Raw genomic sequence first — 23186 nt, 5'->3', positions numbered from 1 at the left:
TCGATAAGGCCCCCCATGCACGACTTCTCGAGGAAGTGAGAGGGCATGGGATCGAAGGGGCTGTTGCCTTGTGGATTCAGAACTGGCTTGCCTGCAGAAGGCAGAGTGGTTGTAGACGGGTCTTTTTCTGAATGTAGGTCGGTCACCAGTGGAGTGCCCTGGGATCTGTTCTGGGACCCTTGCTGTTTGTCATTTTCATAAATGACTTGGATGAGGAAGTGGATCGATGGGTTGGTAAGTTTGCCGACGGTTGGTGGTGTTGTGGATAGGTTGGAGGGATGTCAGAAGCTGCAGCGTGACATAGATAGGATGCAAGACTGGGCGGAGAAGTGGCAGATGGACTTCAACCCGGATAAATGTGTCGTGGTCCATTTTGGCAGGTCAAATGGGATGAAGGAGTATAATATCAAGGATAAGACTCTTAGCAGTGTAGAGGATCAGAAGGACCTTGGGGTCCAGGTCCATAGGACTCTTAAATCGGCCTCGCAGGCAGAGGAGGTGGTGAAGAAGGCATATGGTGTGCTGGCCTTCATCAATCGAGGGATTGAGTTTCGGAGTTGGGAGATAATGATGCAGCTTTATAAGACCCTCGTCAGACCCCACTTGGAGTACTGTGCTCAGTTCTGGTCGCCTCATTACAGGAGGGATGTGGAAATGATTGAAAGGGTACAGAGGAGATTTACAAGGATGTTGCCTGGATTGAGTGGCATGCCTTATGAGGATAGGCTGAGGGAGCTCGGTCTTTTCTCCTTGGAGAGACATAGGATGAGAGGAGACCTAATAGAGGTATATAAGATGTTGAGAGGCATAGATCAGGTGGACTGTCAGAGGCTTTTTCCCAGGGTGGAAATGGCTGCTACGAGAGGACACAGGTTTAAGGTGCTGGGGGGTAGGTACAGGGGAAATGTGAGGGGGAAGTTTTTCACACAGAGGGTGGTGGGCGAGTGGAATCGGCTGCCGTCAGTGGTGGTGGAGGCAAACTCAATAGGGTCTTTTGAGAGACTCCTGGATGAGTACATGGGACTTAATAGGATGGAGGGTTATAGGTAGGCCTAAAAGGTAGGGATATGTTCGGCACAACTTGTGGGGCTGAAGGGCCTGTTTTGTGCTGTAGTTTTCTATGTTTCTATGTTTCTAATCCACCCGATCTATACCTCTCAACATCTTGTACGCCTCTATCAGGTCACCTCTCATCCTTCGTCTCTCCAAGGAGAAAAGACCAAGCTCCCTCAGCGTATCCTCATAAGGCATGCCACTCAATCCAGGCAACATCCTTGTAGATCTCCTCTGCACCCTTTCAATCTTTTCCACATCCTTCCTGTAATGAGGCGACCAGAACTGAGCACAATACTCCAAGTGGGGTCTGACGAGGGTCTTATATAGCTGCATCATTATCCCCGGACTCCTAAACTCAATCCCTCGATTGATAAAGGCCAACACACCATACGCCTTCTTAACCACCTCCTCCACCTGCGGGGCCGATTTTAGGGTCCTATGGACGCGGACCCCAAGGTGCTTCTGATCCTCTACCGTACTAAGAGTCTTTCCCTTTATATTGTGCTCCTCCATCCCATTCGACCTGCCAAAATGGACCACTACACATTTATCTGGGTTGAAGTCCATCTGCCACTTGTCCGCCCAGTCTTGCATCCTATCTACGTCCCTCTGTAACTTCTGACATCCCTCCAGACTATCCATAACCCCACCAACTTACCAACCCATCCCTCCACTTCCTCATCCAGGTCATTTATGAAAATGACAAACAGCAAGGGTCCCAGAACAGATCCCTGGGGCACACCACTGGTGACCGACCTCCAATTCGAAAAAGATCCATCTATACACACTCTCTGCCTCCTTTGGGCAAGCTCGTTCTGGATCCACAGGGCAGCAGCCCCTTGGATCCCATGCCCTCTCACTTTTTCTCGAAGTCTTGCATGGGGGACCTTATCGAACGCCTTGCTAAAATCCATATAAACCACATCTACCGCTTTCCCTTCGTCAATGTGTTTTGTCACATTTTAGAAGAACTCCACCAGGCTCGTAAGGCACGATCTGCCTTTGACAAAGCCATGCTGGGTATTCGTGAGCATACTAAACCTCTCTAAATGCTCATAAATCTTGTCCCTCAGGATCTTCTCCATCAGCTTACCAACCACTGAGGTTAGACTCACCGGTCGGTAATTTCTTGGGCTGTCCCTATTCCCCTTCTTGAAAATAGGAACCACATCCGCAATCCTCCAATGCTCCGGCACCTCTCCCATCTCCATCGATGATGCAAAGATCATCGCCAGAGGCTCTGCAATCTCTTCCCTCGCCTCCCACAGCAACCTGGGGTACATCCCATCCGGACCCGGCAACTTATGTATCTTGATGCCATTCAAAAATTCCATCACAACCTCTTTGTTAAAGTCCACATACTCAATCTTTTCAGTCCACTGCAAGCCCACAGTACATCCACCCATGTCCTTCTCCTCTGTGAAGACCGAGGCAAAATACTCATTAAGCACCTCTGCCATTTCTACTGGTTCTGTACAGATTTTCCCGCCTTCACCTTTTATAGGCCCTATTCCTTCACGTCTCATCCTTTTACTCTTCACATATTTATAGAACGCCTTAGGGTTTTCCTTAATTCTACTTGCCAAGGCCTTCTCGTGACCCCTTCTGGCTCTCCTAATTTCCTTCTTTAGTCCCTTCCTACAAGCCGTATACTCATCTAGATCCCTATCTTCGCCAAGCTCTCTGAACCTTTTGTACGCTTTCCTTTTTTTCACGACTCGGTCCCGCACAGCTCTCGTGCACCACGGTTCCTTTAACCTACCAACTCCTCCCTATCTGCTCGGAACATTGTCTTGCAGAACCCGAGACAGACACTCCTTGAAAAACTGCCACCTCTCTTCAGTACATTTCCCCGAGAATACCTCCTTCCAATTTACTCCTCTAATTTGCTGCCTTATGTCTTCATATTTCCCCATATTCCATATAAACGCTTTCCTAGCTTGCCTGATCCTCTCTTTTTCCAATGCAAGCATAAAGGAGATAGAGTTATGATCGCTATCCCCAAGATGCTCTCCCACTGAGAGATCTGCCACGTGTCCAGGTTCATTGGTCAGTATCAGATCAAGTACAACCTCTCCTCTTGTAGGCTTGTCCACATGCTGTGTCAGGAAACTCTCCTGAACACACCTAACGAACTCCTCCCCATCCAATCCCCTTACCCTCGGGATATTCCAATCTATGTTTGGGAAATTAAAGTCTCCCATCACAACAACTCTGCTATTATTGCAACTCTCCAGGATCTGTTTCCCTATCTGCTCCTCCACCTCCCTGTCACTATTGGGCGGCCTATAGAAAACTCCCAGCAAAGTGATCGACCCCTTCCCACTCCTAACTTCCACCCACAGTGACTCTGTAGACAATCCCTCCACAGCATACACCTTCTCTACAGCTGTGACACTATTCCTGATCAGCAGTGCCACTCCACCCCTTCTCTTGCCTCCCTCCCTGTCCTTCCTGAAACATCTGAATCCCGGCACCTGTAGTATCCAGCCCTGTCCCTGAGACATCCAAGTCTCTGTAATGGCCACCACATCACACTTCTAGGCATCGATCCACGCTCTGAGCTCATCCCCTTTATTCACTATACTCCTGGCATTAAAGTAAACACATCTCAATCCTTTGGTCTGAGCTCTCCCCTTCTCTATCCCCCGTCCATCTTCCCTCTTGCACCGTCTATAACCCTTCTCTGTTTGCGAGCTAAGTTCCTCGCTCCCAGTCACCTCATCTCGATCCCCTCCCCCCAACCTATCTAGTTTAAACTCTCCCCAGTAGCCTCAGCCAACCTTCCCGCCAGGATATTGGTCCCCGTGGGATTCAAGTGCCACCCGTTTTGTGTGTACAAGTCACACCTGCCCCTAAAGAGGTCCCAATGGTCCAGGAACCAAAATCCCTGCCCCTGCACCAGTCCCTCAGCCACACATTCATCCTCCACCTCACTCCATTCCTGCCCTCACCCTCCCGTGGCACAGGCAGCAATCCTGAGATTACTACCTTTGCTTTCCTCCTTCTCAGCTGTCTCCCTCATTCCCTATACTCTCTTTTCATGACCCCTTCCTTCCCACATCAGCGGTACCAATATGTACCTCTACCTCTGGCTCCTCTCCCTCCCACCTCAGGATTTCTGGGAGTCGACCAGCGACATCCTGGATCCCAGCCCCAGGGAGGCAGACCACCATCCGAGACTCCCGCCTGCCTCCGCAAAAACGCCTGTCCGACCCCCTTACTGTCGAGTCCCCGATTAACACTGCCTTCCTCCCCTTTTCCTTCGCCCTCTGAGTTACAGGGCCGGACTCCACTCCGGAGACACGGCCACTGCTGCTTCCCCCAGGCGGGCTGTCCCCCCTCCAGCAGTACTCAAGCAGGAGTACTTGTTGTGAAGGGGCACATCCACCGGGGTGCTCTCAATCACCCGAGCTTTACCCTTCCTGGCTGTCACCCACTTGGCCTCCACCCGTGGCCCTGGTGTGACCACCTGATGATAGCTCTTGTCTATCACCTCCTCATTCTCCCTTAACAGCCTAAGATCCTCGAGCTGCACGTCCAGCTCCTTAACACGGCCCCTCAGGAACCGCAGCTCGACACACCCCTCACAGATGTGGGTGTCCGGGAGGCCAGGTGCCTCCAGGACCTCCCACATCCTACACTGGGAACAACACACTGGCTTCACGCTCATATTTGCCCCTTTATACCAAGGTACACAGAGAAAAGGAAACAAGAATGAAAAAAAACTCACCCCTGCTCGCTCTGTCCCCGAAGCCCTGTGAGCCAAAGCCCTTGTAGCTCACACTCTGCTTCCCACACACTCCACTGCCCACTCCCGACGCTGCCCGCTGTATACTGCAGCCTACCTTTTATACTTCGCGCGCTTAAAAAACCCTTCCCAGACTCCTTAGCAGCCCACTTCCGGTTTTCAGTTTAAAATTAAGAAAAGTACTATTACAAAAATAAAGGCAAAAAAAAACACACTAACTGACTAAATAAATAAATAAATAAATTTCTCACCAGCACTCCTGCCACAAATCACTTCCTCTCTGCTTGCTCCAGTGGATTCTCGGAGGTTTTTTCCCAGGGCTGAAATGGCTGCTACGAGAGGACACAGGTTTAAGGTGCTGGGGAGTAGGTACAGAGGAGATGTCAGGGGTAAGTTTTTCACTCAGAGGGTGGTGGGCGAGTGGAATCGGCTGCCGTCAGTGGTGGTGGAGGCAAATGCGATAAGGTCTTTTAAGAGACTTCTGGATGGGTACATGGGACTTAATAGGTTTTCGGTGCTGGAGGCTACAGTTGAGGAGGAATCAACTGAGCATAGAGAGCAGATCTCTGGGGGTGAGCCGAGTGAGAAAGCTCAGGTGGTTAGGGGCTGTAAAAGACTGGGCCTTGTGATTGGGGACTCCACAATTAAGGGGACAGATAGGAGGGTCGGAACTAAAGGTAGGGACTCAGGGTTGGTGTGTTGCCTACCAGGGGCTGGGGTCCGGGATGTGTCTGACAGGGTATTCAGGACTCTTAGGGGGGAGGGAGATAAACCACAAGTTATTGTACATGTGGGGACACACGACATAGGGAGGATAGGGGAAGGGGATATTAGGCAGGGATTTATGGAGTTGGGGTGGAAACTAAAGGCCAAGACTGACAGAGTGGTTATCTCTGGACTCTTGCCTGTACCACGGGATAGTTTAGAGAGGAATAGGGAGAGGGAAGGTTTGAATTCATGGCTGAGGGGATGGTGCAGGAGGGAGGGGTTCAGGTACTTAAGCAATTGGGGCTCGTACTGGGGAAGGTGTGACCTCTATGAGAAGGATGGTCTACACCTTAATCAGAAGGGGACCAATATCCTGGGGGGTAAATTTGCTAAGGCCATGCAGGGAGGTTTAAACTGATTCGGGGGGGGGGGAGGGATCCTGAGTAGTGGGGCTGAAAGTGAGGGATGCATGGATGGGGACTGCAATGCACGGCATTGCAGAGGTGGGGTGGAGCAGGGTTTGAAATGTGTATACTTCAATGCCAGGAGTATTCGCAATAAAGTGGGTGAACTTGCAGCGTGGATCAGTACCTGGGACTTCGATGCTGTGGCTATTTCAGAGACATGGATAGAGCAGGGGCAGGAATGGATGCTGCAGGTCCCGGGGTTCAAATGTTTTAGTCGAAGTAGGGAAGGAGGTAGAAGAGGGGGAGGGGTAGCATTATTGGTCAGAGATTGTATCACAGTGTCAGAGAGGAGGTTTGATGAGGACTTATCTGTTGAGGTAGTATGGGCGGAGATTAGAAATAGGAGAGGAGAGGTCACCCTGTTGGGAGTCTTTTATAGACCTCCTAAAAGTTCTAGAGAGGTTGAGGAAAGGATTGCGGAGTCAATCCTGCTTAGGAGTGAAAGTAATAGGGCAATTGTTATGGGGGATTTTAACTTGACTAATATTGACTGGAATTGTTATAGCTCTAGCTCGTTAGAGGGGTCAGTTTTTGTTCAAAGCGTGCAGGAAGGTTTTTTGACTCAGTATGTAGACAGGCCAACTAGAGGTGAGGCTATATTGGATCTGGTGCTGGGAAATGAGCCAGACCAGGTGCTAGACTTGGAAGTTGGTGTGCATTTTGGTGATAGTGACCACAATTCGGTTACGTTCACCTTAGTGATGGAAAGGGATAGGCATGAACCTCGGGCCAGTGGTTTTAGCTGGGGGAAGGGTAATTATGAGGCTATTAGGAGAGAATTAGGAAACATAGGTTGGACTAGGAGATTACAGGGACTGGGAACGTCCGACATGTGGAGTTTTTTCAAGGAGCAGCTACTGCGAGTCTGTGATAGGTATGTCCCTGTCAGGCAAGGAGGAATTGGTAGGGCTAGGGAACCGTGGTGCACCAAAAAAGTTTCTTTGTTGGTTAAAAAGAAAAAGGAGGCTTATGTTCGGATGAGACGTGAGCACTCGGGTAGTGCACTAGAAAGCTTTAGATTGGCTAAGAGGGAGTTGAAGAGCGAGCTTAGAAGGGCTAAAAGGGGACATGAGAAGACTTTGGCGGATAGGGTTAAAGAGAATCCTAAGGCGTTCTATAGGTATGTCAAGAACAGAAGGTTGGTTAGGGCAAGTTTAGGGCCAGTTATAGATGGCAGAGGGAAGGTATGTGTGGAACCGGAGGAGATTGGTGAAGCATTGAACCAATATTTCTCTTCGGTGTTCACGCAAGGGGACATGAATATAGCTGAGGAGGACACTGGGTTGCAAGGGAGTAGAATAGACAGTATTACAGTTGATAAGGAGGATGTGCAGGATATTCTGGAGGGTCTGAAAATAGATAAATCCCCTGGTCCGGATGGGATTTATCCAAGGATTCTCTGGGAGGCAAGAGAAGTGATTGCAGAGCCTCTGGCTCTGATCTTCAGGTCGTCGTTGGCCTCTGGTATAGTACCAGAAGATTGGAGGTTAGCGAATGTTGTCCCATTGTTTAAGAAGGGGAACAGAGACTTCCCCGGGAATTATAGACCGGTGAGTCTCACTTCTGTTGTCGGCAAGATGTTGGAAAAAATTATAAGGGATAGGATTTATAGTTATTTGGAGAGTAATGAATTGATAGGTGATAGTCAGCATGGTTTTGTGGCAGGTAGGTCGTGCCTTACTAACCTTATTGAGTTTTTTGAGAAAGTGACCAAGGAGGTGGATGGGGGCAAGGCAGTGGACGTGGTATATATGGATTTTAGTAAGGCGTTTGATAAGGTTCACCATGGTAGGCTTCTGCAGAAAATGCAGATGTATGGGATTGGGGGTGATCTAGGAAATTGGATCAGGAATTGGCTAGCGGATAGGAAACAGAGGGTGGTGGTTGATAGTAAATATTCATCATGGAGTGCGGTTACAAGTGGTGTACCTCAGGGATCTGTTTTGGGGCCACTGCTGTTTGTAATATTTATTAATGATCTGGATGAGGGTATAGTTGGGTGGATTAGCAAATTTGCTGATGACACCAAAGTCGGTGGTGTGGTAGACAGTGAGGAAGGGTGTCGTAGTTTGCAGGAAGACTTAGACAGGTTGCAAAGTTGGGCCGAGAGGTGGCGGATGGAGTTTAATGCGGAGAAGTGTGAGGTAATTCACTTTGGTAGGAATAACAGATGTGTTGAGTATAGGGCTAACGGGAGGACTTTGAATAGTGTGGAGGAGCAGAGGGATCTAGGTGTATGTGTGCATAGATCCCTGAAAGTTGGGAATCAAGTAGATAAGGTTGTTAAGAAGGCATATGGTGTCTTGGCGTTTATTGGTAGGGGGATTGAATTTAGGAGTCGTAGCGTTATGTTGCAACTGTACACAACTCTGGTGCGGCCGCACTTGGAGTACTGTGTGCAGTTCTGGTCCCCACATTACAGGAAGGATGTGGAGGCTTTGGAGAGGGTGCAGAGGAGGTTTACCAGGATGTTGCCTGGTATGGAGGGGAGATCCTATGAGGAGAGGCTGAGGGATTTGGGATTGTTTTCGCTGGAAAGGCGGCGGCTAAGAGGGGATCTTATTGAAACATATAAGATGATTAGAGGTTTAGATAGGGTGGATAGTGATAGCCTTTTTCCTCTGATGGAGAAATCCAGCACGAGGGGGCATGGCTTTAAATTGAGGGGGGGTAGTTATAGAACCGATGTCAGGGGTAGGTTCTTTACCCAGAGGGTGGTGAGGGATTGGAATGCCCTGCCAGCATCAGTAGTAAATGCGCCTAGTTTGGGGGCGTTTAAGAGATCCGTAGATAGGTTCATGGACGAAAAGAAATTGGTTTAGGTTGGAGGGTCACAGTTTTTTTTTAACTGGTCGGTGCAACATCGTGGGCCGAAGGGCCTGTTCTGCGCTGTAATGTTCTATGTTCTATGTTCTATTAATAGGATTGAGGGTTATAGGTAAACCTATATATAAACCTAGGTAGGTAGGGACATGACTGGCGCAACTTGTGGGCCGAAGGGCCTGTTTGTGTTGTATTTTTTCTATGTTCTAAGCCAATTTTGTATTCATTTAGATACCTCACCCTGGATCACGTGAGATTTAACTTTATGCAACAACCTACCATGCGGTACCTTGTCAAAGGTCTTGCTAAAATCCATGTAGACAACATCAACTGCACTGCCCTCATCTACCTTCTTGGTTACCCCTTCAAAAAACTCAATTAAATTTGTGAGACATGATTTTCCACTCACAAAGCCATGCTGACTGTCCCTAATCTGTCCTTGCATCTCTAAATGCCTGTAGATCCTGTCTCTCAAAATACCTTCCAACAATTTACCCACCACAGATGTGAGGCTCACCGGCCTGTAGTTCCCAGGCTTTTCCCTGCAGCCCTTGTTAAACAAAGGCACAACATTTGCCACTCTCCAATCTTCAGGCACCTCACCCGTGTCTATCGATGATTCAAATATCTATGTCTACTCACCTTCGTCCTAAATGGTCTATCCTGAATCCTCAGACTGTGACCCCTGGTTCTGGACTCCCGCAACATCGGGAACATCCTCCCTGCATCTACTCAGTCTAGTCCTGTTAGAATTTTATAAGTCTCTCTGAGATCCCCCCTCATTTGTCTGAACTCCAGTGAAAACAATCCTAACCTAGTCAATCTCTCCTCATACATCAGTTCCGCCATCCCCGGAATCAGCCGGGTAAACCTTCGCTGCGCTTCCTCGAGAGCAAGAACATCCTTCCTCGGAAAAGGAGACCAAAACTGTACACAATCTTCTAGGTGTGGCCTCACCAAGGCCCTGTATAATTGCAACAACACATCCCTGCTCCTGTACTCGAAACCTCTCGCAATGAAGGCCAACATGCCATTTTGCCTTCTTTACCGCCTGCTGCACCTGCATGCTTACCTTCAGTGATTGGTGCACAAGGACACCCAGGTCCCGCTGAATACTCCCCTTTCCCAATTCACAGCCATTCAGGTAGTAATCTGCCTGCTTGCTTTTGCTTCCAAAGTGAATAACCTCACATTTATCCAAATTATACTGTATCTGCCAATGATTAGCCCACTCACCCAACCTGTCCAGATCATTCTGAAGGATCTCTGAATCCTCGTCACAGTTCACCCTCCCACACAACTTGGTATCATCTGCAAACCTTGAGATGTTACATTTTGTTCCCTCATCCAAATCATTAATATATATTGTGAATAGCTGGGGTTCCAGCACCGATCCCTGTGGCACCCCACTAGTTACTGCCTGCCGATTTGAAAAGCACCCATTAATTCCTACTCTTTGTTTCCAGTTTTCTATCTATCTCAATATACTTCCCCTAATCCCATGCACTTTAATCTTGTATGATAATCTCTTGTGCAGAACTTTGTCAAACACTTGCTGAAAGTCCAAATATACCACATCGACTGGCTCCCCCTTGTCAATTCTACTAGTTACATTTTCAAAGATTTGTCAGGCATGATTTCCCTTTCACAAATCCATGCTGACTCTGTCTGATCCTGCCCTGCTTTCTAAATGCTCTGCTATAACGTCCTTGATAATGGATTTGAGAATTTTCCCCACTCCAAATCAAGCTCTTTACCAGTCGCTTTTAGTTTGTTTTATTCAGCTTTCCAGTTAACAACCATCTCTTTTTATCAAATGTGGCCTTTCCCATTGCTATCCTTGTTCTTATGTCTTGGTTGCAAAGAAACATAGGAAATAGGAGCAGGGAAAGACTATTTGGCTCTTTAAAGCTGCCCCACCATTCAACAGTATCTTGGCTAATCATCAAATTCAATATCCTGATCCCCCCTTCCCTCCATATCCCTTGATCCCTTTAGCCCCAAGAACAATATCTAATTTCTTCTTGAAATCAGATGTTTTGCCCTCAGTACTTTCTGTGGTAGTGAATTCCACACAGTCACCACTTTCTCCTCATCTCAGTTCTATAAGGTTTACCCCTTATTCTCAAACTATGACCCCTAGTTCTGGACTCCCCCACCATTTGGAACATTCTTTCTGAATCTACCCTGTCTAATCCTGTTAGAATTTTATAAGTTTCTGTGAGATCCCTCTCACTCTTCTGAACTCCAGTGAGTACAATCCTAACCAACTTAGTCTCTCCTCAGATGACAGACCAGCCATCCCAGGAATCAGCCTGGTAAACCTTCGCTGTACTCCCTCTATAGCAAGGATATCCTTCCTCAGATAAGGACACCAAAACTGCACACAATACTCCAGGTGTGGCCTCACCAATGCCCTATACAACTGCAGCAAAACATCCCTATCCCTATACTCAAATCCTCTCACTATGAAGGCCAACATACCATTTGCCTTCTTTGAATCACAAAAAGTTGGTTTGCTGGTACAGCAGATAATTAAAACGGCAAATGGAATTTTGTCCTTCATTGCAAGAGAGATGGAGTTTAAAAACAGCAAGGTAATGTTGCAGCTGTATAAGGTGCTGGTGAGGCCACACAAAGAACAAAGAACAATACATCACAGGAACAGGCCCTTCGGCCCTCCAAGCCTGCGCCGCTCATGTGCCCAACTAGACCATTCGTTTGTATCCCTCTATTCCCAGTCTGCTCATGTGGCTATCCAGGTAAGTCTTAAACGATCCCAGCGTGTCCGCCTCAATCACCTTGCTTGGCAGTGCATTCCAGGCCCCCACCACCCTCTGTGTGAAATACGTCCCTCTGTCATCTGTGTTGAACCTTGCCCCCCTTACCTTGAACCCGTGACCCCTTGTGTTCGTCACCTCCGACCTGGGAAAAAGCTTCCCACTGTTCACCCTATCTATGCCCTTCATAATTTTATATACCTCTATTAGGTCGCCCCTCATCCTCTGTCTTTCCAGGGAGAACAACCCCAGTTTACCCAATCTCTCCTCATAGCTAAGACCCTCCATACCAGGCAACATCCTGGTAAACCTTTTCTGTACTCTCTCAAAAGCCTCCACGTCCTTCTGGTAGTGTGGTGACCAGAACTGGACTCAGTATTCCAAATGTGGCCTAACCAACGTTCTATACAGCTGCAACAGCATATGGCAATTTTTATACTCTATGCCCCGTCCAATAAAGGCAAGCATGCCATATACCTTCTTGACCACCCTCTCCACCTGTGCTGCCACCTTTAAGGATCTGTGGACTTGTACACCCAGGTCCCTCTGTGTGTCTATACTCCTGATGGTTCTGCCATTTGTTGTATAACTCCCCCTTACATTAGATCTACCGAAATGCATCACTTCACATTTATCTGGATTAAATTCCATCTGCCATTTCTCCGCCCAATGTTCCAGCCTATCTATATCCTGCTGTATTCTCTGACAATGTTCATCACTATCCGCAATGCCAGCAATATTTGTGTCGTCCGCAAACTTACTGATCACACCAGCTACATCTTCCTCCAAATCATTTATATATATCACGAACAGCAGAGGTCCCAGTACAGAGCCCTGCGGAACAGAAAAAGACCCCTCCACTGTTACCCTCTGTCTTCTATGGCTAAGCCAGTTCTCCACCCATCTAGCTAGCTCACCTTTTATCCCGTGAGATTTAACCTTTTGCACCAGCCTGCCATGAGGGATATACTGGCACTGGAGGGGGTGCAGAGGAGATTCACGAGGTTGATTCCAGAGTTGAGAGGGTTGGCTTATGACGAGAGACTGAGTAGACTGGGGCTATACTCATTGAAATTCAGAAGAATGAGGGCAGACCTTATAGAAACATATAAGATTATGAAGGGAATAGATAAGATAGAAGCAGGGAAGTTGTTTCCACTGGCAGGTGAGTCTAGAACTCGGGGGCATTGCCTCAAAATAAGGGGAAGCAGATTTAGGACTGAGTTGAGGAGGAACTTCTTCACACAAAGGGTTGTGAATCTGTGGAATTCCCTGCCCAGTGAAGCAGTTGAGGCCACCTCATTGAATGTTTTTAAGGGAAGGATAGATAAATTTTTGAATAGTAAAGGAATTAAGGATTACGGTGAGCGGGTGGGTAAGTGGAGCTGAGTCCACGAAAATATCAGCCATGGTCTTATCGAATGGCGGAGCAGGCTCGAGGGGCCAAATGGCCTACTCCCGCTCCTAGTTCTTATATTCTTATGTTCTTTACTGCCTGCTGTACCTGCGCGCTTACTTTCAGCGATTGATGCAGGAGGACACCAAGGTCTCGCTGAATATCCATTTATCTCAAGCAGGACCCAGACCTTCCTGTTGCTTGCCACATCAACACAGGACCCTGCTCTCCTGTCCACATGTCCATCCTTGGCCTTTTGCAATGTTCCAGTGAAGCCCAATGCAAACTGGAGGAACAACACCTCATCTTCAGATTGAGCACTATACAGCCTTCAGGACTGAACATTGAGTTCAACAACTTCAGAGCATGAACTCTCCCCTCCACCTTCACCCCATTTCCATTTATTTTATTTTATTTCTTCTTTTCATCTCATTCACCCATTTTTATCACCCTTCACTCACTTCCATTTTTCCACTTCTCCATTCCCGCTCTTCATCTTGTCCCAAACCAGCATTTTCTGTTTTTATTTTGACTGGGCCAGTATTCACTGGAGCTTCAAAGAACAAGATTGAAACGTGTCAGATCCTAACAGGGTGGGACAGTCGAGATGCAGGCTGGATGTTTTCCCTGTTGGCGAATATAGAACCAGGGGACACAGGGTGGAATTTTGAGCCCAGACTCTCTGCGACAATGGAAGTGCGCTCAAAATCCGGAGAGTTTTGAAAAACGTGATTCTCGCTGGCAGGATGGCATTTTGTAGTGTTGGAGCAGGCCAGCCAGTGGCTGATGCCAAACACACCACAGAACGGCGAAAACCTCATTTTCATACATTAGCATCTCATTATCGAGCACTCACGCCTGATATTGAGCCCTCACTGAACCTGGCACCTTCACCTCCAAGGGGCATAGAACATAGAACATAGAACAGTACAGCACAGAACAGGCCCTTCGGCCCACGATGTTGTGCCGAGCTTTATCTGAAACCAAGATCAAGCTATCCCACTCCCTATCATCCTGGTGTGCTCCATGTGCCTATCCAATAACCGCTTAAATGTTTCTAAAGTGTCTGACTCCACTATCACTGCAGGCAGTCCATTCCACACCCCAACCACTCTCTGCGTAAAGAACCTACCTCTGATATCCGTCCTGTATCTCCCACCACGAACCCTATAGTTATGCCCCCTTGTAATAGCTCCATCCACCCGAGGAAATAGTCTTTGAACGTTCACTCTATCTATCCCCTTCATCATTTTAGAAACCTCTATTAAGTCTCCCCTCAGCCTCCTCCGCTCCAGAGAGAACAGCCCTAGCTCCCTCAACCTTTCCTCATATGACCTACCCTCCAAACCAGGCAGCATCCTGGTAAATCTCCTCTGCACTCTTTCCAGCGCTTCCACATCCTTCTTATAGTGAGGTGACCAGGACTGCACACAATATTCCAAATGTGGTCTCACCAAGGTCCTGTACAGTTGCAGCATAACCCCACGGCTCTTAAACTCCAACCCCCTGTTAATAAAAGCTAACACACTATAGGCCTTCTTCACAGCTCTATCCACTTGAGTGGCAACCTTTAGAGATCTGTGGATATGGACCCCAAGATCTCTCTGTTCCTCCACAGTCTTCAGAACCCTACCTTTGACCCTGTAATCCACATTTAAATTTGTCCTACCAAAATGAATCACCTCACATTTATCAGGGTTAAACTCCATTTGCCATTTTTCAGCCCAGCTTTGCATCCTATCTATGTCTCTTTGCAGCCTACAACAGCCCTCCACCTCATCCACTACTCCACCAATCTTGGTGTCATCAGCAAATTTACTGATCCACCCTTCAGCCCCCTCCTCTAAGTCATTAATAAAAATCACAAAGAGCAGAGGACCAAGCACTGATCCCTGCGGCACACCGCTAGCAACCTGCCTCCAATCTGAAAATTTTCCATCGACCACCACCCTCTGTCTTCGGTCAGACAGCCAGTTACCTATCCAATCGGCCAACTTTCCCTCTATCCCACACCTCCTCACTTTCATCATAAGCCGACCATGGGGGACCTTATCAAACGCCTTACTAAAATCCATGTATATGACATCAACTGCCCTACCTTCATCAACACACTTAGTTACCTCCTCAAAGAATTCTATCAAATTTGTGAGGCACGACTTGCCCTTCACGAATCCGTGCTGACTATCTCGGATTAATCCGCATCTTTCTAAATGGTCGTAAATCCCATCCCGAAGGACCCTTTCCATCAATTTACCAACCACCGAAGTAAGACTAACCGGTCTATAATTACCAGGGTCATTTCTATTCCCTTTCTTAAACAGAGGAACAACATTCGCCATTCTCCAGTCCTCTGGCACCATCCCCGTGGACAGCGAGGACCCAAAGATCAACGCCAAAGGCTCTGCAATCTCATCCCTTGCCTCCCACAGAATCCTAGGATACATTTCATCAGGCCCAGGGGACTTATCGACCTTCAGTTTATTCAAAACTGCCAAGACATCCTCCCTCCGAACATCTATTTCCTCCAGCCTATTAGCCTGTAACACCTTCTCTTCCTCAAAAACATGGCCCCTCTCCTTGGTGAACACTGAAGAAAAGTACTCATTCATCACCTCGCCTATCTCTACTGCCTCCATACACAAGTTCCCACTACTGTCCTTGACCGGCCCTAACCTCACCCTGGTCATTCTTTTATTTCTCACATAAGAGTAAAAAGCCTTGGGGTATTCCTTGATCCGACCCGCCAAGGACTTCTCATGTCCCCTCCTAGCTCTCCTAAGCCCCTTTTTCAGCTCATTCCTTGCTAACTTGTAACCCTCAATCGAGCCATCTGAACCTTGTTTCCTCATCCCTACATAAGCTTCCCTCTTCCTTTTCACAAGACATTCCACCTCTTTCGTGAACCATGGTTCCCTCACTCGGCCATTTCCTCCCTGCCTGACAGGAACATACCTATCAAGGACATCCAGTATTTGTTCCTTGAAAAAGTTCCACTTTTCATTAGTTCCTTTCTCTGACAGTTTCTGTTCCCAACTTATGCCCCCTAATTCTTGCCTAATCGCATCATAATTACCCCTCCCCCAATTGTAAACCTTGCCCTGCCGTACGGCCCTATCCCTCTCCATTGCAATAACAAAAGACACCGAATTGTGGTCACTATCTCCAAATTGCTCTCCCACAACCAAATCTAACACTTGGCCCGGTTCATTTCCCAGTACCAAATCCAATGTGGCCTCACCTCTAGTCGGCCCATCCACATATTGTGTCAGGAAACCCTCCCGCACACACTGCACAAAAACTGCCCCATCCAAACTATTTGACCTACAAAGGTTCCAATCAATATTTGGAAAGTTAAAGTCCCCCATGACAACTACCCTGTGACCCCCACACATATCCATAATCTGCTTAGCAATTTCTTCCTCCACATCTCTATTACTATTTGGGGGCCTATAGTAAACTCCTAGCAACGTGACCGCTCCTTTCCTATTTCTAACTTCAGCCCATATTACCTCAGTGTGCAGATCCCCCACGAAGTGCCTTTCCGCAGCCGTTCAACTATCCTTGATTAACAATGCCACTCCTCCACCTCTTTTACCAGCTTCCCTACACTTCGTGAAACATCTATACCCCGGAACGTCCACCAACCATTCCTGTCCTTGTTCTACCCACGTCTCCGTAATGGCCACAACATCGTAGTCCCAAGTACCAATCCACGCCCCAAGTTCATCTACCTTGTTCCGGATGCTCCTTGCATTGAAGTAGACACACTTCAACCCACCTTCCTGTCTACCAGTACCCACCCTTGACCCTGATACCTTCCCCAATACCTCACCACCCTCACTGACTTCTGGACTACAACTCCCTTTCCCACTCCCCTGACAAATTAGTTTAAACCCCCCTGAAGAGCTGTAACAAATTTCCCTCCGAGGATATTGGTGCCCCTCTGGTTCAGGTGCACCCCGTCCTGTTTGTACAGGTCCCACCTTCCCCAGAATGTGTTCCAATTATCCACGTATCTGAAACCCTCCCTCCTACACCATCCCTGCAACCACATATTTAACTGCACTCTCTCCCTGTTCCTCAACTCGCTATCACGTGGTACCGGCAACGTACCAGAGATGACCACATGTTTCGTCTTGGCATGTCGGACATGGGTGCTCAGGCAGCCATTTCTCCTGTTAGGGTGCTGGACCAGAACCCCAAATTACATTAGCAAGCCAGACTAGATACTAACAATTTTTCTATTTTAGCATAAGTGTGGGGAAAGGATGGTTCACTCCAGGGGTAATTCCACTGACAAATTAGGGATCTTTTATCCTAAAACAAACTTTATTTAATAACACAGTTTAACCATAACTCTAACAAATTAAGCTACTTAACTATTAACATAGAGTCATAGAGGTTTACAGCTTGGAGCAAGCCCTTTGGCCCAACTTGTCCATGCCGCCCTTTCTTTTTTTTTAAACTCTAAGCTAATCCCAATTGCCCGCATTTGGCCCATATCCCTCTATACCCATCATCCCATGTAACTATCTAAATGTTTTTTAAAAGACAAAATTGTACCCGCCTCTGCTACTACCTCTGGCAGCTTGTTCCAGACACTCACCACCCTCTTTGTGAAAAAATTGCCCCTCTGGACACTTTTGTATCTCTCCCCTCTCGCTTTAAACCTATGCCCTCTAGTTTTAGACTCCCCTACCTTTGGGAAAAGATATTGACTATCTACCTTGTCTATGCCCATCATTATTTTATAGACCTCTATAAGATCACCCCTCAGCCTCCTACACTCCAGAGAAAAAAGTCCCAGTCTATCCAGCCTCTCCTTATAACTCAATTCATCAAGCCCCAGTTGAACAATATTTTAAAAAATGAAAAGGAAACAACTTTAATTTCCAATTCAGCACTTTTTCAGTTTCAAATAAGCATTGTTCCTCTTACAGACTTAAATACTGCTTTAAATACAGTTAGCAACCATAAATATACTTGCTATAATGAGTGTAAACAGTCTTGAAGTTTTCAGTAAGCCTGCAAAATCCTTCTAACTTCAACCAGGCTTTAGCTACAAACTAAAGTGCTTCCTGCAAAAGTCTTTTCTGTGCTAGTCTCAGGACTGCACATATATCACATCATCACCTGACCCTGTCAATCTCTCTGATCAGAAATCCCAAGTGAACTTAAATCAACAAAAGTCCATGAATTCAACTTAATATAACCACTTGCAAGATTAAAATGAGTGATTATCCTGCTCGTCCAGCATCTGCATTCCACCCAGACATGCTAACCACCTGTAGAATAAAGCTGAATTTTTAAACTTTCCCCTTAAACACACAAAAAAAATCCATTATATATATATATATATATCCATATCAGTTACACTATTGCCACACTCCTCAGCCTCTTCAATACTCAAGAGGTACCAAAGGGAACGCTGGGGACACATGGAAATGAGTTGAGGGGTGAGGTGAACTCTTGCCATACTTGAGGGGGGGGGGGGGGGGTACAATATTCACCCCGGTGGTTTACAGGGGAATTTATGAGGAGTTGTGGCTATTATATCAGGGAGGGTGTTGGGAGGGAGAGCAGATATTCACTCGGTGAATGTGAAGCACGTCATAACGTTCAAGGCTACGTGCCAAATGCTGGTAAATGGGATTAGGTGTTGGTCACGTGTTCCTCTTGTGTCGGTACCGACTCGATGGGTTGAAGGGCCTCTTCTTCACTGTATGATTCTATGATTGCAGAGGTAAGGAGGACATCTGTGTAGCTTAGCTGCTGCAGTGGATGGCCGGTGGAGGGTATCTCTCTGTTTTCAACCTCTTGTTGCAGTCCACTAAGGGCTGCTAATCATGGATTGTGTGATGAATTAATTCTTTATAACATGAATTTCTTTGACTTATGATTCCAATTTTTTTAATAGGACATATGCCTTTTGTGAAACCTTGGTGAGAACTTCCTCCAGTGTTCATGAACATAATCTTCCATCTTCACAAAGCGGAATCCTTTTGCCATCACAGCCACAAGCAACAAACAGTATTCATAAACTTCTTGAATCACAGGTAATTATAAAAACACAATCAATTCCTGTACTGCAGATAAAGTTCTTAGCAAACTGTTTTCGCCAAAGAAGAGGCATTCATTTAATCAGAAATAGATCTTTGTGTTATAAATACAACTACAAACGTATCTCGAGATGTTGGTGTTGGCATTTCTTAATAATCAACATTTTATCTTCACCCATATTCAACTTTTTGGCCTGAAATTTTCAGGTGGCAGGATTTCCCTTCCCGCCGACTCTGAGTTCCTGCAGACAAATCTCACGGGATCAGGGTGAACTAGCTAGATGGATACAGAACTGGCTTGGCCATAGAAGATAGAGGGCAGCGGTGGAATGCTGTTTTTCTGAATGGTGGTCTGTAACTAGTGGCGTTCCACAGGGATCAGTGCTGAGACCTCTGCTGTTTGTAACATATATAAATGACTTGGAAGAAAACGTAGCTGGTCTGATTAGCAAGTTTGCGGATGATACTAAGATTGGTGGAGTTGCGGATAGTGATGAAGATTGTCAGAGAATACAGCAGGATATAGATAGGCTGGAAAATTGGGCAGAGAAATGGCAGATGGAATTTAATCCGGGCAAATGCAAGGTGCTGCATTTTGGTAAATCCAATTCAGGTGGGAGCTATAAAATAAATAAGAACATAAGAACATAAGAAATAGGAGCAGGAGTAGGCCATCTAGCCCCTCGAGCCTGCCCCGCCATTCAATAAGATCATGGCTGATCTGACGTGGATCAGTACCACTTACCCGCCTGATCCCCATAACCCTTAATTCCCTTACCGATCAGGAATCCATCCATCCGCGCTTTAAACATATTCAGCGAGGTAGCCTCCACCACCTCAGTGGGCAGAGAATTCCAGAGATTCACCACCCTCTGGGAGAAGAAGTTCCTCCTCAACTCTGTCTTAAACCGACCCCCCTTTATTTTGAGGCTGTGTCCTCTAGTTTTAACTTCCTTACTAAGTGGAAAGAATCTCTCCGCCTCCACCCTATCCAGCCCCCGCATTATCTTATAAGTCTCCATAAGATGGCAGAACAATCAGGAGCAAAGACACACAGAGAGATCTGGAAGTACAGGCCCACAGATCCTTAAAAGTGGCAGCACAAGTGGAAAAGTTGGTGAAGAAAGCATATGGCATGCTTGTCCTCATCGGAGTGGCATCGAGTATATAAGTTGGCAAATTATAAGTATATATATAAGTTGGGCGGCACGGTAGCACAGTGGTTAGCACTGCTGCTTCACAGCTCCAGGGACCTGGGTTCGGTTCCCGGCTTGGGTCACTGTCTGTGTGGAATTTGCACATTCTCCTCGTGTCTGCGTGGGTTTCCTCCAGGTGCTCCGGTTTCCTCCCACAATCCAAAGATGTGCGGGTTAGGTTGATTGGCCATGCTAAAATTGCCCCTTAGTGTCCTGAGATGCGTAGGTTAGAGGGATTAGTGGGTAAATATATAGGGATATGGGGGTAGGGCCTGGGTGGGATTGTGGTCGGTGCAGACTCGATGGGCCAGATGGCCTCTTTCTGCACTGTAGGGTTTCTATGATTCTATGATTATGCTACAGTTGTATAAAACGTTGGTTCAGCCACATTTGGAATACTGTGTCCAATTCTGGTCACCACACTACCTGAAAGACGTGGAGGCTTTGGAGGGAGTACAGAAAAGGTTTACCAGGATGTTGCCTGGTATGGAGGGTATTAGCTACGAGGAGAGATTGAATAAACTGGGATTGTTCTCCCTGGAAAGACGGAGGCTGAGGGGCGACCTGATAGAAGTTCATAAAATGATGAGAGGTATCGATAAGGTGAATAGTTGGAAGCTTTTTCCCAGGGCAGAAAGGACAAATACAAGGGGGCATAAGTTCAAGATAAGGGGGGAAATGCTCAGTGGAGATGTGCGGGGGAAGTTTTTTAGACAGAGGGTGGTGGGGGCCTGGAATGCACTGCCAAGTGATGAGGTTGAGGCAGTTACGTTAGCCACATTTAAGACTTATCTTGATGGGCATATGAACAAATGGGGAATAGAAGGATATAAGCAATTGGTTTAGATAGGTAAATGTGATTGATGCAGGCTTGGAGGGCCGAAGGGCCTGTTCCTGTTCTTTGCTCTTTGACATTTGATGCTCAAATTAGTGTCCATTGGCTGCAGGTGGAACCTCCACCACTCAGTAAGTTGAAAGTCCCACCTTCGAGAGTTGCAGTGGACTAAAGCAGAACTTCAGGAAGATGCCTGAGCCTAAGTCCTGGGGCCAGAGGACAAGATAAGTTTAGGCGGTCCCAGGGCAGTGAGAATAGGGAAGGTCAAGGGTGTGGGAGGAAGGGAGTGCAAGGGGTGGTGTTTGGGGTATCTGGGCACAAGGCTGGGGGAAGGAATGTCTAGTGGCCACTGCATCTTAAGGGACGGGGTTGTGCCCATATTCAAAAGGGAACTTCTCATGGAGGTGCACCCACCCAACAATCTTGCCCATTCCTTTTTGGGCTTCTTCCATGCCAGGTAAATCCTGCTACCAACCTAAAACTGAGGCAGGTGAGAAACAGTGCTTAAGAAGAACCTCATCTGGACCAAGGTTGGGTGTCCTGTCAGAAGACTTATGAGCCTGGCATAAGGTCATTATAGGGTCGGGGAGAGTGGGAATGCAGAATTCCTAAAGGGAATGCCATTCCTTCAATTTCACAACATCCCCACTGGCCTTCATTTTCAGATTTTTTTAAAATTCTGATTTTAAATTCTGATTGTGTTATAGTGGGATTAGAAATCCTTCCCAGGATCTCAGAAACATAGGAATAGATTGTTTGGTCCTTTGAGTCCATAGCCCTGAATGTTATGATGTGCCAAGTGCTCATCCAGATACCTTTTAAAGGATGTGAGGCAACCCGCCTCTGCCACCCTCCCAGGCAGCACATTCCAGACTGTCACCACTCTCTGGGTAAAAAAAGTTTTTCCTCAAATCCCCCCTAAACCTCCTGCCCCTCATCTTGAACCTTTGGGGGGAATTTTACCATTTTGAGTCTAAGTGCCGGATCTGGGCGTCAAATAGATCCGCGCCTGGAATCCTCTTTCCAGCGCCCATACACGTTTTGCCAGCTCCGGCCCGATCCGCGCTGTGGGCGGGGCTTAGCGCTGGCGGACCGATCGGAGCTCTGAACTGCGCATGCGCAGTTTGAAATAAATCTGACAGTGCGTCCGAGCGCGAAAAAAAAAGCAGAGAGCGGCTCTCTGACGTTCATCCTCTGGTCGGAGGGGGGGGGCAGGGTGGGAGGGGAGGGGGGGTGACGTCTCATCCTCTGGGGGGTGGGGGGGTGGGAGGAGGAGAGGGGGTGTGATATATCATCCCCTGGGGGGGGGCGGGGTGTGACGTCTCACCCTCTGGTCGGGGGGGGGTTCCGCTGCGTGTCTGTGGCCGATCCCTCCTGGCACCATCACTGGTTCACTACCAGCCACAGACATCTCTCCCGCTCTCTCGCACCCGCAGGGAAGAGTAATCTGTGGCTGGTAGTGAACCAGTGATGGTGCCAGGAGGGATCGGCCGCAGACAGGCAGCGGAACCCCCCCCGACCAGAGGATGATATGTCACACCCCCTCTCCCCCCCAGAGGATGAGACGTCACACCCCCTCCCCTCCCACCCACCCCCCCCCCCGCAGAGGATAAGACGTCACACCCCCTCTCCCCCCCAGAGGATGAGACGTCACACCCCCTCCCCTCCCACCCCCACCCCCAGAGGATGAGACGTCACACCCCCTCCCCTCCCACCCCCACCCCCAGGGGATGAGACGTCACACCCCCTCTCCTCCTCCCACCCCCCTCCTGCCCCGAATGACCTGGGTCAGGGAGCCGTTTGCAGTCTCTGACTCCGCTCTTCGGAGGCTGCAGCGACGACTTCAGACTTTTACTTTGCAGGTCAGTTACAGCGCGGACGCGGATTGGGCCAGATATCGGTAAAGTGGGATTTGGTGGTAGAGTTGGGCGCGCGGTTCATTAAGTCGATTTAAATGCATGAAAATGCATTTAAATCGTCAGGCTGCCCGATTCGGGTGCGTGCCGGACCCGCGCCCGAATCGGGTGTCGGTAAAGCCGCGATCTGCTCAGATTCGGGTGCAGATCGCGGTATTGCCCGACGCCCAACTTTACCACGATTGTTTTGGTCAAATCA

General features: G+C 47.8%; 1 protein-coding gene across 1 annotated transcript in view; it reads left to right on the top strand.

The window, feature by feature from the left end:
* The window catches only part of LOC144506217 (ubiquitin-associated and SH3 domain-containing protein A-like), a 218525-nt gene that overhangs the window by 77707 nt on the left and 117632 nt on the right, over positions 1-23186 (top strand). Inside the window, exon 7 of the mRNA XM_078232078.1 lies at positions 18899-19037. Within this exon, the coding sequence (XP_078088204.1) occupies positions 18899-19037 (139 nt within the window). The remainder of the gene's footprint in view (positions 1-18898; positions 19038-23186) is intronic.

Source organism: Mustelus asterias, chromosome 17 (genome assembly GCF_964213995.1).
Source record: "Mustelus asterias chromosome 17, sMusAst1.hap1.1, whole genome shotgun sequence".
In the NCBI taxonomy this organism is placed as follows: Eukaryota; Metazoa; Chordata; class Chondrichthyes; order Carcharhiniformes; family Triakidae; genus Mustelus; species Mustelus asterias.
Note: the sequence above shows the minus strand (reverse complement) of the source record. Positions and strands in the feature narration are given on the sequence as shown.